Source organism: Amblyomma maculatum, chromosome 9, assembly GCF_055883805.1.
Source record: "Amblyomma maculatum isolate TAMU_Amacu chromosome 9, ASM5588380v1, whole genome shotgun sequence".
In the NCBI taxonomy this organism is placed as follows: Eukaryota; Metazoa; Arthropoda; class Arachnida; order Ixodida; family Ixodidae; genus Amblyomma; species Amblyomma maculatum.
The window spans coordinates 90,911,578-90,929,112 of NC_139352.1; the positions used below are offsets into that span (position 1 = coordinate 90,911,578).

At 50.0% G+C, this 17,535-nt stretch overlaps 1 protein-coding gene across 1 annotated transcript; it reads left to right on the plus strand.

Moving 5' to 3' along the window:
- The first annotated feature begins 101 nt into the window (after nucleotides 1–101).
- On the plus strand, nucleotides 102–17,314 carry LOC146179729 (uncharacterized). Its single transcript, XM_084580262.1, has 3 exons — nucleotides 102–106; nucleotides 8,741–8,862; nucleotides 16,278–17,314. Exons 1-3 carry the CDS (start codon nucleotides 102–104, stop codon nucleotides 17,312–17,314), a joined length of 1,164 nt encoding a protein of 387 aa, XP_084436388.1.
- Nucleotides 17,315–17,535: the final 221 nt, after the last annotated feature.

Here is a 17,535-nt window from a genome sequence, read left to right on the forward strand (position 1 = left end):
ATTCGGATAAAGATCATTACTCTCTAGAAACCACTCAAGTCTTGTCAGCACCATTCGCTCCATAACTTTTCCAACACAGCTTGCTAGGGCAACTGGCCGGTATGAGGTAAGCTCGAGAGGAGACTTTCCAGGCTTCAAAATAGCAACCAGGTGGCTAATCTTCCAGTGTTCACGAACAGTACTAGAAGCCCATATATCATTAAAATAATTCAGTAGTGCAGTTCCACCATCCTTGCCTAGGTTTGATAAGGTTGAATAAGTAATCCCGTCAGGAGCAGGTGCAGATGAATGCCGACAAGAAATAAGAGCGGCTTCTAACTCAGATACTGTAAAGGGCACGTCGTGTTGTTCATTCGGCGAAGGTGGCGCAAAAACCTCTGAAATTGGTAACTGTGCCTGGTTTGTGCCCACAACCATTTTACAGAAATTTTCAGCTACGTCCGCTTCATTGCGGCGTTGATAAAGGGCCAGGGCACGAAAAGGGTGCCTTTATTGATGAGGTGTGCGCAAGCTTCTTGCAGCATGCCAGATACGTGACAGGGGCTTACAGGGATCCAGTGATGAGCAGAACTGTCTCCAACGTTGTCATCCTAACCTCTCCAGGTGGCACAAAACGTTTCGTTTAGCTCGGCGAGAAAGTGCGAGATCTTGCACAGATTTCGTTTTTCTGTACTTCCTTTCAGCCCGCCGACGGATTGCGCAAAACCGCTCGAATTCCACGTCGATGCTGGACACTGACGCCGACGCACAAACTAGCGAGTGTTCTCACTGAGAGAGGAAGTAATGAGGCCCTCTATTCGAGATCATGACTGGAGGTGGGGCTGTAGAGCATGGCGGACGTGTGCAAGGTCTTAGCGTATACACACAGCACTTTGCTTGTTTCGTCTGGTTCTCGAGAACATATCCAGAAAGACGGAAAGCAGCCATCATGTTAGGCTCGCAGCAATCACAGGAAAGCGGTTCCTCTGTACCCGCTGTAGAAAGTCACTCAGCCGACCACGCAGGCCTCGGGCAATCCATTGCATCGTCACAGAGGTGGCGTTAGTTTGTTGCGCCATTGCGAATTATTGCAATGCCGCCAAGAGCGGCTCAAATGCGTCCAGAAACTGAACAGCAAACTTTACTGTTTGCGTGTTGATGCTAGAGAGCAACACCCGCATTGAACGAACAAGCTGTTTCAGCATTTCTTTCACCTGCTGGCTGTCGGGGTTGTCGGAATTTTCAGCACGTGGGGCAACCAAACTGGGTTGAGGCCTGGCGATGGCCTTTGATAGTAGAGCAGGCCACTCAACATCAGAGGCGGCAGGTAATACAACAGCTTCTGTCTGATCCTTGGCCTGTGACATTGCCTGTGACATTACAGCCAAAGTATTCTTAACGGGATTAGGCTCAATCTGTTGTGGCACCTAAGCTGACATTAACTGTACAGTTTTCTCCAGGCCAGACTTGCCTTCCGATTCCTTGTGTCGGCGTCGGGAACGGTGCTTGTGACGACGAATAGACGCAGCCGCTTCTTGATGAGTTGAATTATCTCGCACCATATCCTTTAGTATACGTATTTCGTTCCGAATTTTAGGACAGTCCTTAGCCGTCGCTTCATGGGCACCCGAGCAGTTCGCACACTTGTCAGTCTCTGCCTGGCTTGTGTCATGAGGGTGCGTATACCGCCGCATTGACGGCAGGATACCTCGCTTCGAAAAAAGGCACTCACATGTCCGATCTTATTGCATTTGTGGCACTGAATAGGTCTTGGAAAATACATCCGGACTCTTGTTTCACGTAGCTCACTTTAACTTGATATGGGAGGGATTCTGTTTCAAAGACTAGTTTAACGCACTTTGAGCGGCCGAAACGAAGAACATCCGCTGCGCGTCGTAGATTTGATCAGCGTGCAGAGCTCGCTTTCGCTTATCTCGGGGTCAACGTCGGTGATTGCACCTGCAGTAGTCTTTTTCCCATGTGCAAGAAAGGAACGGACCGGCATGTTGCTAAGCGCACCAATTCCTTTCAGCTTGTCCACTGTAGCTTGGGATTTGGCATCCATGGTGAGGACATTCTTCCAGGGATTAATTCTGACCTCGTCAACTTCACCGGGAACCAGCTGGTCGAAAAACTGGGTCAGGTGCTGTTTATAACATTCAGATTTGCCGTCGGCGTTGTTGGTATGAAGGCCACGGAAAATATCCCTTGCTTTCAGCATTCTTAGTGTCACACTCGTTATTGATGTTCGGTGCAGCTTCCTTTTCAGGCGGCGGGACTGTACAGGCGTGTAGCTGCTGTCAGAATCTATCTCAGTCACTGTGGAGTCATCCGCCGAGTCATGGAAACTCCACGTCCGCGATGTTGAGGTCACCCGTCGAGTACGCCGCAGCCTGTCCGACGGTGGCGGGTGGGCGCAGGGGTCGTGCGCCTGCCATCCCGAAGGATGACGAGATCACAAATAGCTTCGCAGCGCATTGCAGCTCATGCACGCTGAACTCTACCCTCCAGAAGAAAATGCCGCGTGCGGTTTCCAAACAAGTAAGGGAGCCCTAATTGAAAACGTGCTTGAAAAGCCATGCTCTTCGTCGGCCGCGAATATCCCTCCGTAGGAGGAGCACACCAACGCGCTCCCTCGACAGCGCCGCGCCGGCCGCGCGTCCGCAGACGTACAACGTACCCTCAGGCGACGGGCAAGCCTTTTATGTCCGCACAGTCCCACCGCGCCTCCGGTGCTCGCCAGCTTACTGGATACAACACGCTGTTCCCCCACAAGTTCGGCGCCGTCTGTGGAAGCGCGCGGGGCGAGCCACGGAAAGTGCGCCGCCGCAGCTCGACTCCGGCCGCGGGCGAGCTCACCATTTGGCCAAATCGCGCCTGCACTCGGTGGGCTCCGAAAAGGTTGTCCATTTATCCAGTGACGACTTATTGAAGTGTGCCCGCGCCACACACGCGCAATGCGACGATGCGACAACACAGTCGTCGGTGGCTGATCATGGTTATCCATGTTCGGCGTGAGCGGCAGGGACGGCCGGAGGCTAGCCATGACCACATTCGTAAAACGATAGCGTGCCAGAAGTTCCGGGTCACTGTCACTCTCAGCTGATGCTTTAGCGAAAGGTTCGGTGCATCATTGTATCTTCTTTCGTGAAAAGTTTGGTATACCGGCTGAACGAATTCCACAGAGCGAGCGAGCGATGCGAGTCGGCCATGTTTACAAGCGGAGTGGCGGTCGAGGAGCGGCCAAGGTAGCGTCGTCGCAGACTGGAGATTCTCGAAAAAACTCGTTTTCTCCGCCGCTGGAGGAGCGATTCGAGTGGAGATTGCTTTGTGAAACGAAAAACAGGCCTCGAGGGCCGCTTGGAGTAGAAGTTCGAGTGAAGGCGTGTTTGTGAATACGGCGGATAATCTTCATTGCTTAGGTCGTCACTCAAATTATAATGCTCTAACCAGGTCACTAAAGAAGCCAAACTTGGCAAATATCATTTGTGTGTCAGTATCACTTTCTAGAAGGGAACGGTAGTTCAGGCGGTAGGGTTTGATCTCGGAGCGGGCGCCAGTAGAAAAAGCAGGGCAATTCCAGAGTAGATGAGATATGCCACCGCGCGTTAGAGTCGTACAGTGGAGGCACGTCATCATTTCCTCTGTATACTGACGCCAGTGGGCCTTAATACGGGGCGTGTAAGCCGCATGGGCGATGAGCTTATTCAAAAAGACCTTGACTTCGGGTGAGGTGAGATTTTTGCGTAAAAGGTAGGTCCAGTGTGGCCACCTGCATGCGATGCTGACTGAGGCTACGGAGACTGGTTCGAGTATAGTGCATAAGGGCAAATGGCAGTAGGAAGAAGGAAAAGAAAATGCATGGACCTGCTACTGGCTCTGTAGCTTAGCCGAAGAAATACTTATGCAATTGTTTTCTGATCTTTCTATATGATCCTAAACGTTCCTAAACCTGATCCTGTGGTGTAGTGGTTGTAGTGGTTATTTATTGTATATATAAAAGGAAGGAAGAGATGTTTGCTAGCCCCGGTATCTGCTATCTGATATCTAAAGCACCTGAACTGAGGCGGTGGAAATAAAGGGACAGCGAGGAAGGGGTAGGGGAAATGAAAGAGATGAGCATAGGGAGAAAGAAAAGAGTGGGTAAAAATAAAGGGAAATTTATACACTATGGTACAATATACAGTACCCTACTGAGGATTTTTTCCTCCAGCTTCGCTTCACGTTTTCTTTTCTTTTTCCCCGCATGCTACACAACAATGTGGTATGAGAGTACCCGTGCCATTCTTAATCGCGCAATTCTAGTCGGCAAGGCGATCGTTAATACATAGGCCCGTTTGGCCAAAGTAGTATATTCCCCACGTCAGCGGGACCTGGTATGCTATGCCCACTGCACGTTTCACAAACGGCTTCGCATGTTTTTTCTGGCATCCCACTTTTTCGGTTTGCTCGGATTCGTTTTGACACACGAGGAAGAAAGCTTCTCGGGAGCAGAAAAAAACCACGGGAGCTTTAAACTTTGCAGTTACATGTTTCAAGTTATGTGCCACCTTATGTGTGTACGGTATTACCACAGGTTCACTTCTTTGGTAAGATCTTTTTGACTACTGTTAGTCAAAAGAAAGGTATACCCCGTCGGGTTGGCGCAGTGGTTACGGATTTCGAATACTGAGCCCAAGGACGCGGGTTCGAATCGCGGTCTCGGCGGCCGCTTCTCGGTGGAGGTGAAAAGCAAGGCGTCCGTCTGCTGTGCGATGTCAGTGCACGTTAAAGAACCCCAGATGGTCGAAATTTCCGGAGTCCTCCACTACGGCGTCTCTCATAGCCTGAGTCGCTTTGGGACGTTAAACCCCACAAACCAACCAACCAACCAACCAAAATAAAGGTGTAGTAGTCTGGATCGAACCGGAGACCACAGTGGCTGCGTTACGATGGAGGCGAAACGAAATGGCGTCCGTGTGCTGTGCGATGTCAGCGCAATTAAAGATCTCCAGGTGGTCGAAATTACTCCGTAGCCTGCTCATGGCTCCCCTTTCCCTCTTTTCCACATTCACTCCTACCTTCTCTATCCTTACAGCGCGATCCAGGCGTCCGCAGAGCAAGAGTGACAGGCACAGCGCCATTCCCTTCCTGTGAATTCCGCGTGAGACAGTACTGCACTTTCCTTTTCTGTAAACCAATTTTAAAACAGCGGTGAAAGGAAAGTGCAGTACCTGTCTCACGCGGAATTCACAGGAAGGGAATGGCACAGTACCTGTCACACTTGCTCTGTGGACACTTGGACCACGTTGTAAGGATGGGCAAGAAGGCATTTTCCTTTTCTGTAAACTAGTTTTAAAACAGCGGTGAATGTACGATGTGCACCGCCCCGCCGGGGTGGTGCAGTGGTAAGACGCCCAACTACTGTGCCGGAGTACCCGGGTTCGAACCCGACCTCGGCGGCTGCGTTTCGATGGAGGCGAAACGAAGAGGCGTCCGTGTGCTGTGCGATGTCAGCGCACGTTAAAGATCCCCAGGTGGTCGAAATTACTCCGTAGCCCTCCACTACGGCCCCTCTTTCCCTCTTTCCACTTTCACTCCCATCTTCCCCCCTTTCCTTACGGCGCGGTTGCGGTGTCCACAGAAAACAAGTGAGACAGTTACCGCGCCTTTCCCTTCCTATAAATAAATCAGTTTTTTTATAAATAAATCAGCGCATGTTAAAGATCCCCAGGTGGTAGAAATTACTGCGCAGCCCTCCACTACGGTTCGCCTTTCTCCTTCCACTTTCACTCCCACCTTTATCCCTTCCCTTGCGGCGCAGTTCAGGTGTCCACGGAGCAAGTGTGACAGATACTGCGCTTTTCCCTTCCTGGGAACCAATTATTATTATTATTAGAGAGTTTTAGTAGAGATTTTCAGTGCTGCGTACGTAAGCATACGTAGGCGGACTGCGTGCCTCTTACTGCGCATGCGTCATGCGCAGCATGATTTTTGCGTACTGCGTATACGTCGCTTGGGAACGCAGAAATTCCTGCCTCTGCGTGCGTTGGCTGAATCGTCTGCGTGTTGCTGTCGTGTATGAGAAAGCCCGGTAGCCACATTTGGCTATATGGCCACGCATGTTAAGCAGCAAACACGAAGCGCGTTCATTTCTTTTCTTTTTATTGCAGACGATTTGGCATTTCGCGAGAAGTAAAATCTTCTAATTCATTTGTTACTCCGCAGTGGAGGGCACGAATAGCAAATTGTGCCTTATGCGAGGCACAAATTGTTTTCTATGAATGCACTGCGCGAACGCTCCATCTTCTAGCTGGTATATTCCGTCGCCAGGATCGCTAAAACCCGAAGCAGTAAGTACCAAGTTTCACGTGGGCTTTACACCTATAGACAAACGCAGTGTTTACAAACAAATGGGGCGCTCGCGACACCGCCGCAGACAGGGGGTGAAATGTATAGGCTTACCACCCCTGGGAATACGTGGAAGCGAAATATTTCAAAGCCGTTTTATGTCTTGATGGAGCACCTATGATGTTTTTTTTTTTGGTATAGAACAACTACAAACATCCTAAAACAGACTGAAAATATGAAATGCCATTTCAAAGGCGGAGTATGTATATAACGCTGCGAGACGTATAGGGGTACGAGTTGGTAGGGCCCTTAGAAAACATGTAAACACAACTTACCTCAGGATCTTTCTTGTTTAGTACAGTACCAATGGCTTTGAATAAATGTGTGATAAAGTATGCCAAGTCATTCCGAGGGTAATCTATTTATAAACACCGCTTAAATATGTGTTGTGAAGCCGCACATATCGCATATACGCTTGCTATGCGCTGGGTGCTTCTCCCAATCGCGGAAGCTTCTCGTATACAACTGCCATATGGACTAAATTTTCTTAATACCTGTCATTAAAAGTAAGCAGCCCGTAGACAAAACTACACTCAAAAAGCATTTGTAAACATTGGAAGACAACGGTCCATTGTAGCAGACGGCGGCGCAGCCGACGCTCTATTCGATCGCAGACGACACCGGCGACCGCGAACGACATTCGTGTGAGCAGACGGACTGTTGCTCGTATGTGCTGTGCGCGGTTCGTTTTTCGTGCCGAGTGATGATTACCTTTAGCTTAAAAGCTTGATTTTGTTTTAGCGGCCGCATTTAAGAGGAAACTTTGAAGCTCTCGGAAGGACGGACAGCTAGGTTTCAGGCGTATGTAGGTCTTAACAACGCAGATTCATCGTGGCGCGTTAAATATTGTTTGGCTCCAAAAAAGCCTCAGCATATTTTGTCGTACTTTTTCTTCAAAACATTCGCTTACCTTTAACCATCTGTCATGTTCATTGGTGCTGGCCTAAACCGGAAATTTATTTTGGTAAGTTTTATTTGCATATATGTTTCCATGGGCCATGCTCCCGACTTTTACGCCTTACGTTTCGTGGCATTGTAAATATACTCCTCCTCTCTGATGAGACTTCGTATAGTTTCACATTGTGTTCTCCGGGGTTCATAGTTCTATTTGCACTGAATGATGACATCATAGGCGCACTGTGAAGTCAGAAAACTGTTTTGACATGACATCGTTTCTCTCAGAAAAACATTTTGCTTATCGGATTTAAATTTTGCACGGGGTCTTATTAATTTTGCTTTCTACTGCGTTTGGAGGGGGCATTGTCCAGATTCGGTTAAAATTATTCAATATATCCTCATCCTCTGCAACAACAACGAACTAAAGCAGCACCTTTGCAGCATGGGTTCCATCTCTCGCCTGTCGGAAAAAGCAACGAAGCAGGAGTTCCTGCGCTGGAAAATTCAGGTTTTGGATGGCTGCGAGATGACACTAACAGGCCACTACGCTTGCCGCGTTAGCTTTCGGACCCCTGCGTATGCGCTCCCGCCATACTAAAAGTCTTTGTGGCATGTACGCGACCGTGGCGTAGCGTTCCACAAAGTACGTGGGCTGTGCGTACGCGGCGCTTACTACGCAGTACTAAAACTTTTTGAACTGTGATGCGTGCATTGGAACACTAATTGTCTTCGACAAGAGGCGCGCCATGTAATACAGTAGAGTAGCAACGCTCAGGCTTTCGCATTTCTGCACTGCAGATTCTGCAGTTCTGTCGAAATTTTTCAGACTGCATTTTTTTCATTACCTCTCTTTGTATACTTTATAAGTATTGCCAACCATTTGAGCACTCAAATGTTGCCCTTTTCCGCTCGTTACGTTAATTTCATATTTGCCGGCACCAACAGTTTGGTTATAATTATTGATCTAATTAACTCCAACTTTTTTATTTGCACACCTTTTCTTGACACTCAGTAAGAAGGTAGAATTTTTATACGCCAAATGATTCCTCTTCTTCGACAAGGTCTCGTCGATCGGAAACCTGCCTAATCCCACACTTGAACATGAGCAAAGGAACGCCACGCGACAGGAGCGATGGTGTACCATCCAAACGCACACTTGTCGAAGTGTGACGGATACTGCGGCTTTCCTTCAGAAGTCTCATTTTGTCTCTGCTCTGCCCAAATCGGCAGGTTCGGCCGTAAGCCAGCCTCGTTGTACCCTCTTCCGTTTCACCTCATGACCGGCTGCGGCAGCTCCGCTTCACATTGTCGCGGTGCTTCGCAAAGCGATGGACGACATGGACGCTGCGTCTCGCCGTGCGGCGTTAATTTTGCTCTATAGAAGTAACAATTCCGACACAGACGATGCAAGTTCGTAGTAAAGGAGTGACGACTCGTTCGAAACAGTGAGTGTGAACCTGCATGCTGTGTATAGGAGGACATTCGACGCGGTTTTTCGCCTGCCCGTCAAGAGGCTTAAGGTGGCAGGCTTCGTCGAAGACGTCGTTCGGCAGAACTACTCGGACGACGAGGTATCTTACGGCTCCAGTTGCGCACGTATGCCAGAAACAGCGCATTTTTGAAAATCCCATTTTTTCCAGTTTCGCAACGCCGATGAAACTTGCCGCAGAAGGTGGGACGCACGTGGCGAAAACAGGAAAAAAATTACGAGGGACTTTAGCGACTAAAGTAGCGAAGGGCCCCCACCGGGGTGGCGCACTGGTTACGGCGCTCGACTACTGTTCCCAGGGACGCGGGATCGAATCCCGACCTCAGCGGTCGCTTTTAGATGGAGCGAAAAGCAAGGCGCCCGTGTGCTGTGCGTTGTCAGTGCACGTTAAAGAACCCCAGGTGGTCGAAATTCCCGGAGTCCTCCACTACGGCGTCTTTTATAGCCTGAGTTGCTTTGGGACGTTAAACCCTACAAACCAAACCAAGTGGCGAAGGGCGAAAGCCTAAGGTCTTGTCTAGCGTTCCTGCAATCTGCAATCAACGCCGCGCGACAGGAGTGATGGCGTGCCATCCAAACGCACACTTGTCGGAGAAAGAGACAGATACTGCGCCTTTCCTCCAGAAGTCTCATCTTGTCTAGCGTTCCTGCCATCCGCAATCGAACACTTGAACGCGCGCCAAGGAACGCCACGCGACAGGAGCGACGGCATACCATCCAAACGCGCACTATACTCCGCCTTACCTCCGGAATTAGCGCCGCACGGCAAAACGCAGCGTCAATGTAGTCCATCGTTTTGCGAAGCACCGCGATGATGTGAAGCGGAGCTGCCGCAGCCGGCCGTGACGTGAAACGTAAGCGGGTACAACGTCACGTCCGACGAAACCTGCCGATTTCGGCCGAGCAAATATCGTCGCTCCATGGAGCGATCCGGGATCGACGCGAGATCCCGATCTGCCATTGGAACAACAACTGGTGCTCCCGTTCTGCCATTGGAATAGAATTGCTCTGGCCAGAGCAGAAAAAGAAAAGAAAATTTGGAGGACGCTTAAGCTTCGCCTTCAAGAGTGGAACGCGATAGCGTTATTGCACCTCGTCGAGAAAGGTTATTAAACGCAAGAGTATTGGGGCATCCTCGCACCGGTACCCGCGCGGCCCGAAGGGGAGAAGCGGGTGAGCGAAGATAGTGAAAGAAAGGAAAGACGCTTGATTCTACAACCCGTGAGGGTGCACGGCGAAACGTCAGGGGCGAGTGGCGCGCCATGTGTCGGGGCAGCGCCGCACATTGCGAGGAGGGGTTCTTCTGTGTTTGCCGCAAGATGGCTCTGCATGTGCGCAGAGCGCAGAAGAAATGTAGCGGGAACGTCTGCTCGCGTAACTGCGACATCTGTAATATGCTCATAATTACCGATATACACCGCAGTATAACGTTCTACGGCACGTGTCTAAGGAAACACCGCATTCACTAGAAGCGCTTTTGTACCGCTTTCAAGCATCGAACTCAGAAAAAAAAACGAAAAAACTCGTGGCTGAGTGGTAGCGTCTCCGTCTCACACTCCGGAGACCCCGGTTCGATTCCCACCCAGCCCATCTTGGAAGTTCCTTTTTATTTATGAAGTGCATGTTTAAGAGCCCCGCCGGGGTGATGCAGTGGTAAGACGCCTGACCACTGTGCCGGAGTACCCGGGTTCGAGCCCGACCACGGCGGCTGCGTTTCGATGGAGGCGAAACGAAGAGCCGTCCGTGTGCTGTGCGATGTCAGCGCACCTTAAAGATCCCCAGGTGGTCGAAATTACTCCGTAGCCCTCCACTACGGCTCCTCTTTCTTTCTTTCCACTTTCACTCCCACCATCCTCCCTTCCCTTACGACGCGGTTTAGTTGCCGCGCCTTTCCCTTCCTATAATTCAATCAATCAATCAATATAGTCTAGGTGGTGTTGGGCAGAGGAGGTGGCTCAGCCACAGAGCCAGTAACAGACCCGTGCATGGTCTTTTCCTTCTTCCTACAGCCACAACAACGACAGTACACCATTGCTCCTGTCGCTGGCGTTCATTGGCGCGCGTTTAAATGTGGCGTTGCTGATGGCAGGGACGCGTCCTACATCACCCAATCAGACCACCCGAAAAAAAAAAATGAGCCATTAAAGGCTTTCTCAAAAAATTACGAGGGACTTTAGCGAGTAAACTTGTGAAAGGCGAAAACCTGAGGCCTCTTGTCTAGCATTCCTGCGATCTGCAATCCCACATTTGAGCGCGCGCCAACGAACGCCGTGGGACAGGAGCGATGGTGTACCGTCCAAACGCTCACTTTTCAGAGAAAGTGTGGCAGAGCCGATAGTGTGCCTTCTTGAGAAGTCTCTTGTCTAGTATTCCTGCCATATGCAATCCCACACTTAAAGGCGCAGCAAGGAACACCAAGCGACTGGAGCGCCGGCGTACCATCCGAACGCACACTTCTCGGAGAAAGTGTGACAGATACAGCGCCTTTCCTCCAGCAATCTCAACTTTAGCGTTACTGCCATCTGCAATTCAACATTTGAGCGCGCGCCAAGGAACGCTACGCGACAGCCGCCGCAAAATTCGGTGGAAGGCTGGCCCCCGCCGTCAGCCCTCGTAGGGCCCGGAACAGCCACCTTTCACAGAGCGCGCGTTCGTGTTGCATTGTAGATGGCAGGGACGCATACCGCCTCTGCCAATCAGAACGCTTTAAATACGGGGCACACTTTGCCCACCTCAGCATGAACCATTAAAGGCTTTCGTCTTAATAATTTGTTGACAAGGAAAGGCACAATACCTGTCACACACATTTCTGCACACTTGATTGATTTATAGGAAGGGAAAGGCGCGGCAAGTGGCTCAGTTTATTTCTGTGGACACCTCAACCGTGCCGTAAGGGAAGGGAGGAAGGTGGGTGTTATAGCAGAAAAAGAGAAAGAGGAGCCGTAGTGGAGGGCTACGGAGTAATGTCGACCACCTGGGGATCTTTAACGTGCGCTGACATCGCACAGCACACGGACGCCTCTTCGTTTCGCCTCCATCGAAACGCAGCCGCCGAGGTCGGGTTCGAACACGACCTAACCAGGCCGTAAGGAAAGGGCAAGATGGGAGTGGAAGTGGAAAGAGAAAGGAGTAGCATTAGAATTGTAGCATTAGACTTTGGAATTGTTTTTATCGCGTACTGACATCACGCAGCACGCGGACGGCGCTTTGTGCAGTCTTAGCCGCCGGTGGTCGGTATGGAATCAGGATACTCCTGCACTGCAATACTGCGGCGGGGAGGTAAAAACATTTATCGTACATTTTAAATGTTTGTTCGGCGCGGTATGGCATCGAACGCCATAGTATTCCGTTAATTAAAAAACATAACGCAGGAAACTTGGCGGAATCTATTGTCACATCGCGCAAGGAAACGACAAAATGAAAATTTTAGATGTCCAGCGAGAAGTGAGGTATTCTCCGTACTCTGTTAAAAGCAACAAAATATGTGGGCAATGAAAGATAACGTATTTCGGCACACGCGGTGCTATATCTAAAGCGCAATTTGGACAACTGAGTGTGACCCATGAGTGTTGCTTCAGCAACGAGCTGGCATCTGTGGTGTCCACAGCTACAAGTGTGACAGATACTGCGCCTTTCCCTTCCTATGAACCACTTATTATTATTATTCTCGTTGGGTTCAGCGCGTCTTCGTCTCAGCAGCGCACAGGTAATAGGCGCTTTAAAATCTGGATGTAGAGATGGAGATGCGCTTCCCATTCACCTTAACAGGTCTCGAGTGCGCAATCCGGCAGGTTTTCCATGCACTTAGTTGCTTACAATTTTGTTGCGTCATAGTTTGCAAAAGCGAGCACAAGTACGTTTCTCACATTATCGTGGACACCTTGACTTACAATTATTGCCAAGCAACTGGTTTACATATGTCGTCGTTTGCCCCGTCGGAGTGTTGCAGTGGTAAGACGCCCGACTACTGTGCCGGAGTACCCGGGTTCGAACCCTACCTCGGCGGCTGTGTTTCGATGGAGGCGAAACTCAGAGGCGTCCGTGTGCTGTGCGATGTCAGTGCACGTTAAAGATCCCCAGATGGTCGAAATTACTCCGTAGCCCTCCACTACGACTCCTCTTTCTCTCTTCCTACTTTCACTCCCACCTTCCTCCCTTCCCTTACGGCACGGTTGAGGTGTCCACAGAAAACAAGTGAGACAGTTACCGCGCATCTCCCTTCCTAAAAAAATCAGTTTTTATATACTATAGACCCTATTTACTATTGAGCTAGCGGATGGCAGTTGTGGCAACCATGTACTGCGGCAGCCGTCATAACGTTGCACTCAGTTCAGTTCAGGCGTTCAGTCGTGTCCGACTCTTCGTGACCCTATGGACCATGTCACGCCACGCTTTCCGGTCTCTCACTATCTTCTTAACATCACATAGCTTCATCTGCAATGCCTCGAGAATGCCATCTAACCATCGCGTTCGCTGCCTACCCCTTCTCCGGCGACCCTCAACCTTTCCCAACATCAAATCTTTCTCCAGCGACTCCTCTCTTCTCATCAGATGACCAAAGTAGCTGAGCTTTAACTTTAGAATTTGACCCTCCAATGAGCAGTCAGGGTTTATGGTCGACAATATCGACTGATTTGATCTTCTGGCAGTCCAAGGAACTCTTAAGAGTCTTCGCCAGCACCACAATTCAAACGCGTCAATTCTTCGGCGGTCACCCTTTTTCACAGTCCAACTCTCGCATCCATACATCACAACTGGAAAGACCATAGCACGGGTTATACGGATCTTGGTTGGCAGACTAATGTCTCTGCTCTTTACTAGGCGGTCAAGGCTAACCATTGCTCTCTTTCCCAGAAGCAGGCGTCTCCTAATTTCATGGCTGCAGTCTCCTTCCGAGGTAATCTTGGCGCCCAAGAACAGAAAATCTGTCACAGCTTCCACTTCTTGTCCATTGATGCTCCAGGACTTGATAGGGCAAGTCGCCATGATCTTCGTCTTTTTAATGTTCAGTTTAAGCCCAAACTTCTCACTCTCTTCTTGTACGCGCATCAGAAGTCTCTTGAGTTCCACTTCACTTTCTGCCATGAAAGTGGTATCATCCGCATATCTAAGGTTGTTGATACGTTTTCCAGCAATCTTCACTCCAGCTGAAGACTCATCCAGACCGGCCTTCCTCATGATGCACTCTGCATATAGGTTAAATAGGCAGGGCGACAGTATGCAGCCTTGCCTCACCCCTTTCTCAATCGGAAACCAATCAGTAAGACCATGCCCAGTTCTGACTGTGGCCTCTTGCCCTTCATAAATGTTCCTGAGGAGACAGATGAGGTGAATTGGAATTCCCATGTCTTGGAGAGCTTGCCACAATCTGCTGTGATCTACGCAGTCAAACGCTTTCGCATAATCAATAAAGCAGAAGTAAATGGGCTTCTGGAACTCTCTTGCTTTCTCCATGATCCAGCGAAGGTTGGCAATTTGGTCTCTAGTTCCTCTGCCCTTGCGAAACCCAGCTTGCACGTCCGGAAGCTCCCGATCCACATACTGCTGCAGCCTACCTTGCAGGATTTTTAACATCACCTTGCTAGCCTACGAAATAAGTGCGATCGTGCGGTAGCTGGAACAATCTTTGGCACTGCCTTTCTTTGGAATGGGGATGTAAACTGACCTCCTCCAATCCTCTGCAGGGTTGTCCAAATCTTTTGACATAATGTATGCAGTGTGTTAACAGCGTCGTGGTTGAGGTTTTGAAGCAACTCAGCTGGAATACCATCGATTCCGCTAGCTTTGTTCTTAGCAAGGCTGGCTAAGGCCCATTCAACTTCACTCTTCAGGATGCCCGGCTCGAGATCAGTAATCACAACCGTCCTATGTTGGGTTTGCACATCCGGGTCCTTCTTGTACAGTTCTTCTGTGTATTCCTGCCACCTCTTCTTTATCTCTGAGGCTTCAGTGAGGTCCTTGCCTCGTTTGTCCTTTATCACGCCCAGCTTAGCACAGAAGCTTCCTTTGATATCTTTGATTGTCTTATACAGAGCTCTTGTGTTCCTTAATTGGCAGTTGTCCTCAACTGCTTGACACTGTATGTTCAGGAAGGCATTCTTATCTCTCCTTGCTATTTTCTGAAAATCCGCATTGAGAACCTTGTATCTTTCTCTTTCCCCCATACCTTTTGTTATCCTCCTTTCCTCAGCTATTTGCAAAGCCTCTTCAGATAACCAGTTTGCTTTTTTGCATTTCTTTTGCTTTGGAACTACCTTAGTAGCAACTTCTTGTATTATATTACGAACATCAGTCCACATCTCTTCGGGCTCTTTGTCTTCAAGATCTAATTCTTGAAATCGATTCCTCACTTCCACAGCATATTCTAATGGAATCTGATCCAGATCATACCTGAAAGGCCTTCTAGTTTTCTGCGTTTTCCTCAATCGAAGCTTAATTTTGGCAACAAGAAGCTGATGATCGGTGCCACAATCGGCCCCAGGCCTTGTTTTTACTGCTTGTATAGCGCTTCTCCATCTCTGCCGGCAAATAATATAATCGATCTGATTCCTGTACAGACAGTCCGGGGAAATCCATGTGTACAGGCGCCTCTTGTGCTGTTGAAAATGAGTATTCGCTATGGTCAGGTTGTTTTCTTGACAGAACTCTACTAGCCTCTGCCCAGCTTCATTTGGCTCACCAAGATCGAACTTGCCTGTAATTCCGGATATTTCTTCACTCCCGACCTTAGCATTCCAGTCTGCTATGAGAAAAACGACGTCTGATGATGGGGTGCGGTCTAAAAGGCATTGTAGGTCCGCATAAACTCTCTCAACGTCAGCTTCTTCAGCAGCAGTGGTCGGTGCATAGACTTGGATAACTGTTATGTTGAAAGGGTGACCTTGGATCCGAAGTGAAATCATTCGGTCGTTTTTGGGGTTGTACCCTAGCACTGATTTGCCCATTCTTCTGTTTACTATGAGAGCGACCCCATTCCTTCTCTTGGATTCGTGCCCACAATAAAAGACATAATGGTCGCCGGAGTTAAATTCTCCCATTCCGGTCCACTTGAGCTCGCTGATACCCAAGATATCAATGTTCAATCTGTCTATTTCTCGCTTGACGATATCCAGTTTACCTTGCGTCATAGATCTTACATTCCATGTTGCTATGTGATATATCTCCTTGCAACATCGGACTTTCCGGTCGCTTCCCGACACATCCACAACTGAGCGTCCTTTTGGCTTTAGCCCAGCCGCTTCATTCGTCCTGGAGCTACTAGGAATCGCCCTTTGTTCATCCCCAGTAACATGTGGGACGCCTTCCAACCTGGGGGGCTCATCTTCCGGCGCCATATCGATAATGGTATTGTGACTGGCCATAGGGTTTTCTTGGCAGGAAATACTGGAGTGGGTTGCCATTACCTTCTCCAGTGAATCACATTTTGTCAGAACTCTCTGCCGTGACCTGTCTATCTTGCGTGGCCCTACACAGCAGAGCTCACGACTTCATTGAGTTTCGCAAGCCCCTCCGCCACGACAAGGCAGTGATCAGCTAAGCCTCACAGATGCCCCGAGCAACCAGTCCCAGCTCGAAGTCGGAAAGGTCCCGGCCCCGCAAGCCCCTGCCGCAGTTCCTTACGCGCCGGCCCCCGCAGGAGCTCCTGCTGCGACCAACGGCACAGGACCTGCCGTTCCGCCTGCTGTTCACAAATCCTTCTTCGAACGCAACCCGGTGAACCCAGTCTTCGGCCTGGAACAGCAGCCAGACTCCGACGAGGCATCGAAGCAGCTCCTGGAGCAGGACCTGGGTAAGCTTCAGCGCCGCAAGTTCCGCATGCGCCGTCACAAGGGCCTGAAGGGCATGCGCAAGATTCGTAAGCTCATCGATGAGGAGGCTGGTCCCGCAGGAATGCCCCAGGAGGCGTACGCACAGCAGAGGCCCGAACAGGCAGCCGCCGCGGGCAGGCTTGAGGCCCTGTCAGGACTTAAGGTGGAGCTGGCCCGCGCTTACATTGCGGCTGAGGAACCAGAGGCGGACTCCGGTCCCATGGAGCTGCTTTGCACCGTCGGCTACAAGGAGTACGCTAGCATCACCTGGACCGTCAACGGCCGCCCCCTGGAGAACTTCATCGACCGGTCTAGCATGACCACGGTCAAGAACGACCTGCCGGTCAAGGTCTCCAAGATCACAATCACCCAACTGGAGAGGCTGCCCTCCGATAACGGCAAGTTTGTCTTTGAGTGCACGGCTCTTGTCGACGCGCAGGTCACCAAGGCCACCATCGCCCTGGGGTCTATCATCGAGGACACCTGCACGGCCAACGCCCAGTGCGAGCCCCGCGGAGCTACCTGCAGCGAGGGCCGCTGCCTTTGCAAGCCTTCTCAGCCCGTGAGTCTCAAGTCGAAGCACCTGACCTGCCGTGCCGCTGCCGGTCTGGGTTGGCCCTGCGACTATTTGCACTATTTGAAATTAAAAGAACAAAGAAAGAAATGTTTCCGATGCGTCGCCATAGTTCTACCGGCAGTTATCGGATACTTTACAACGCCATCCAACCGTGCAGCCCCAGCTCCTATTTGATCGATGCTTGCGTGAACACAAGCCGTAGGCACTTTCTCTAGATGTTGCGTGTTGCATATAATGGTTAACAGTAGAGCAGTAATGCTGTTACATGAATGGCCTCTATAACAAACTATTCCCAACTTCGCTGAAGAACATTAAAGCATAAAAAGCGAAAAACAATGGTGCGGTGTATGAAGCGATAGTGCGTCATACCATTAGCGGCTTGAATTAAACGCAAA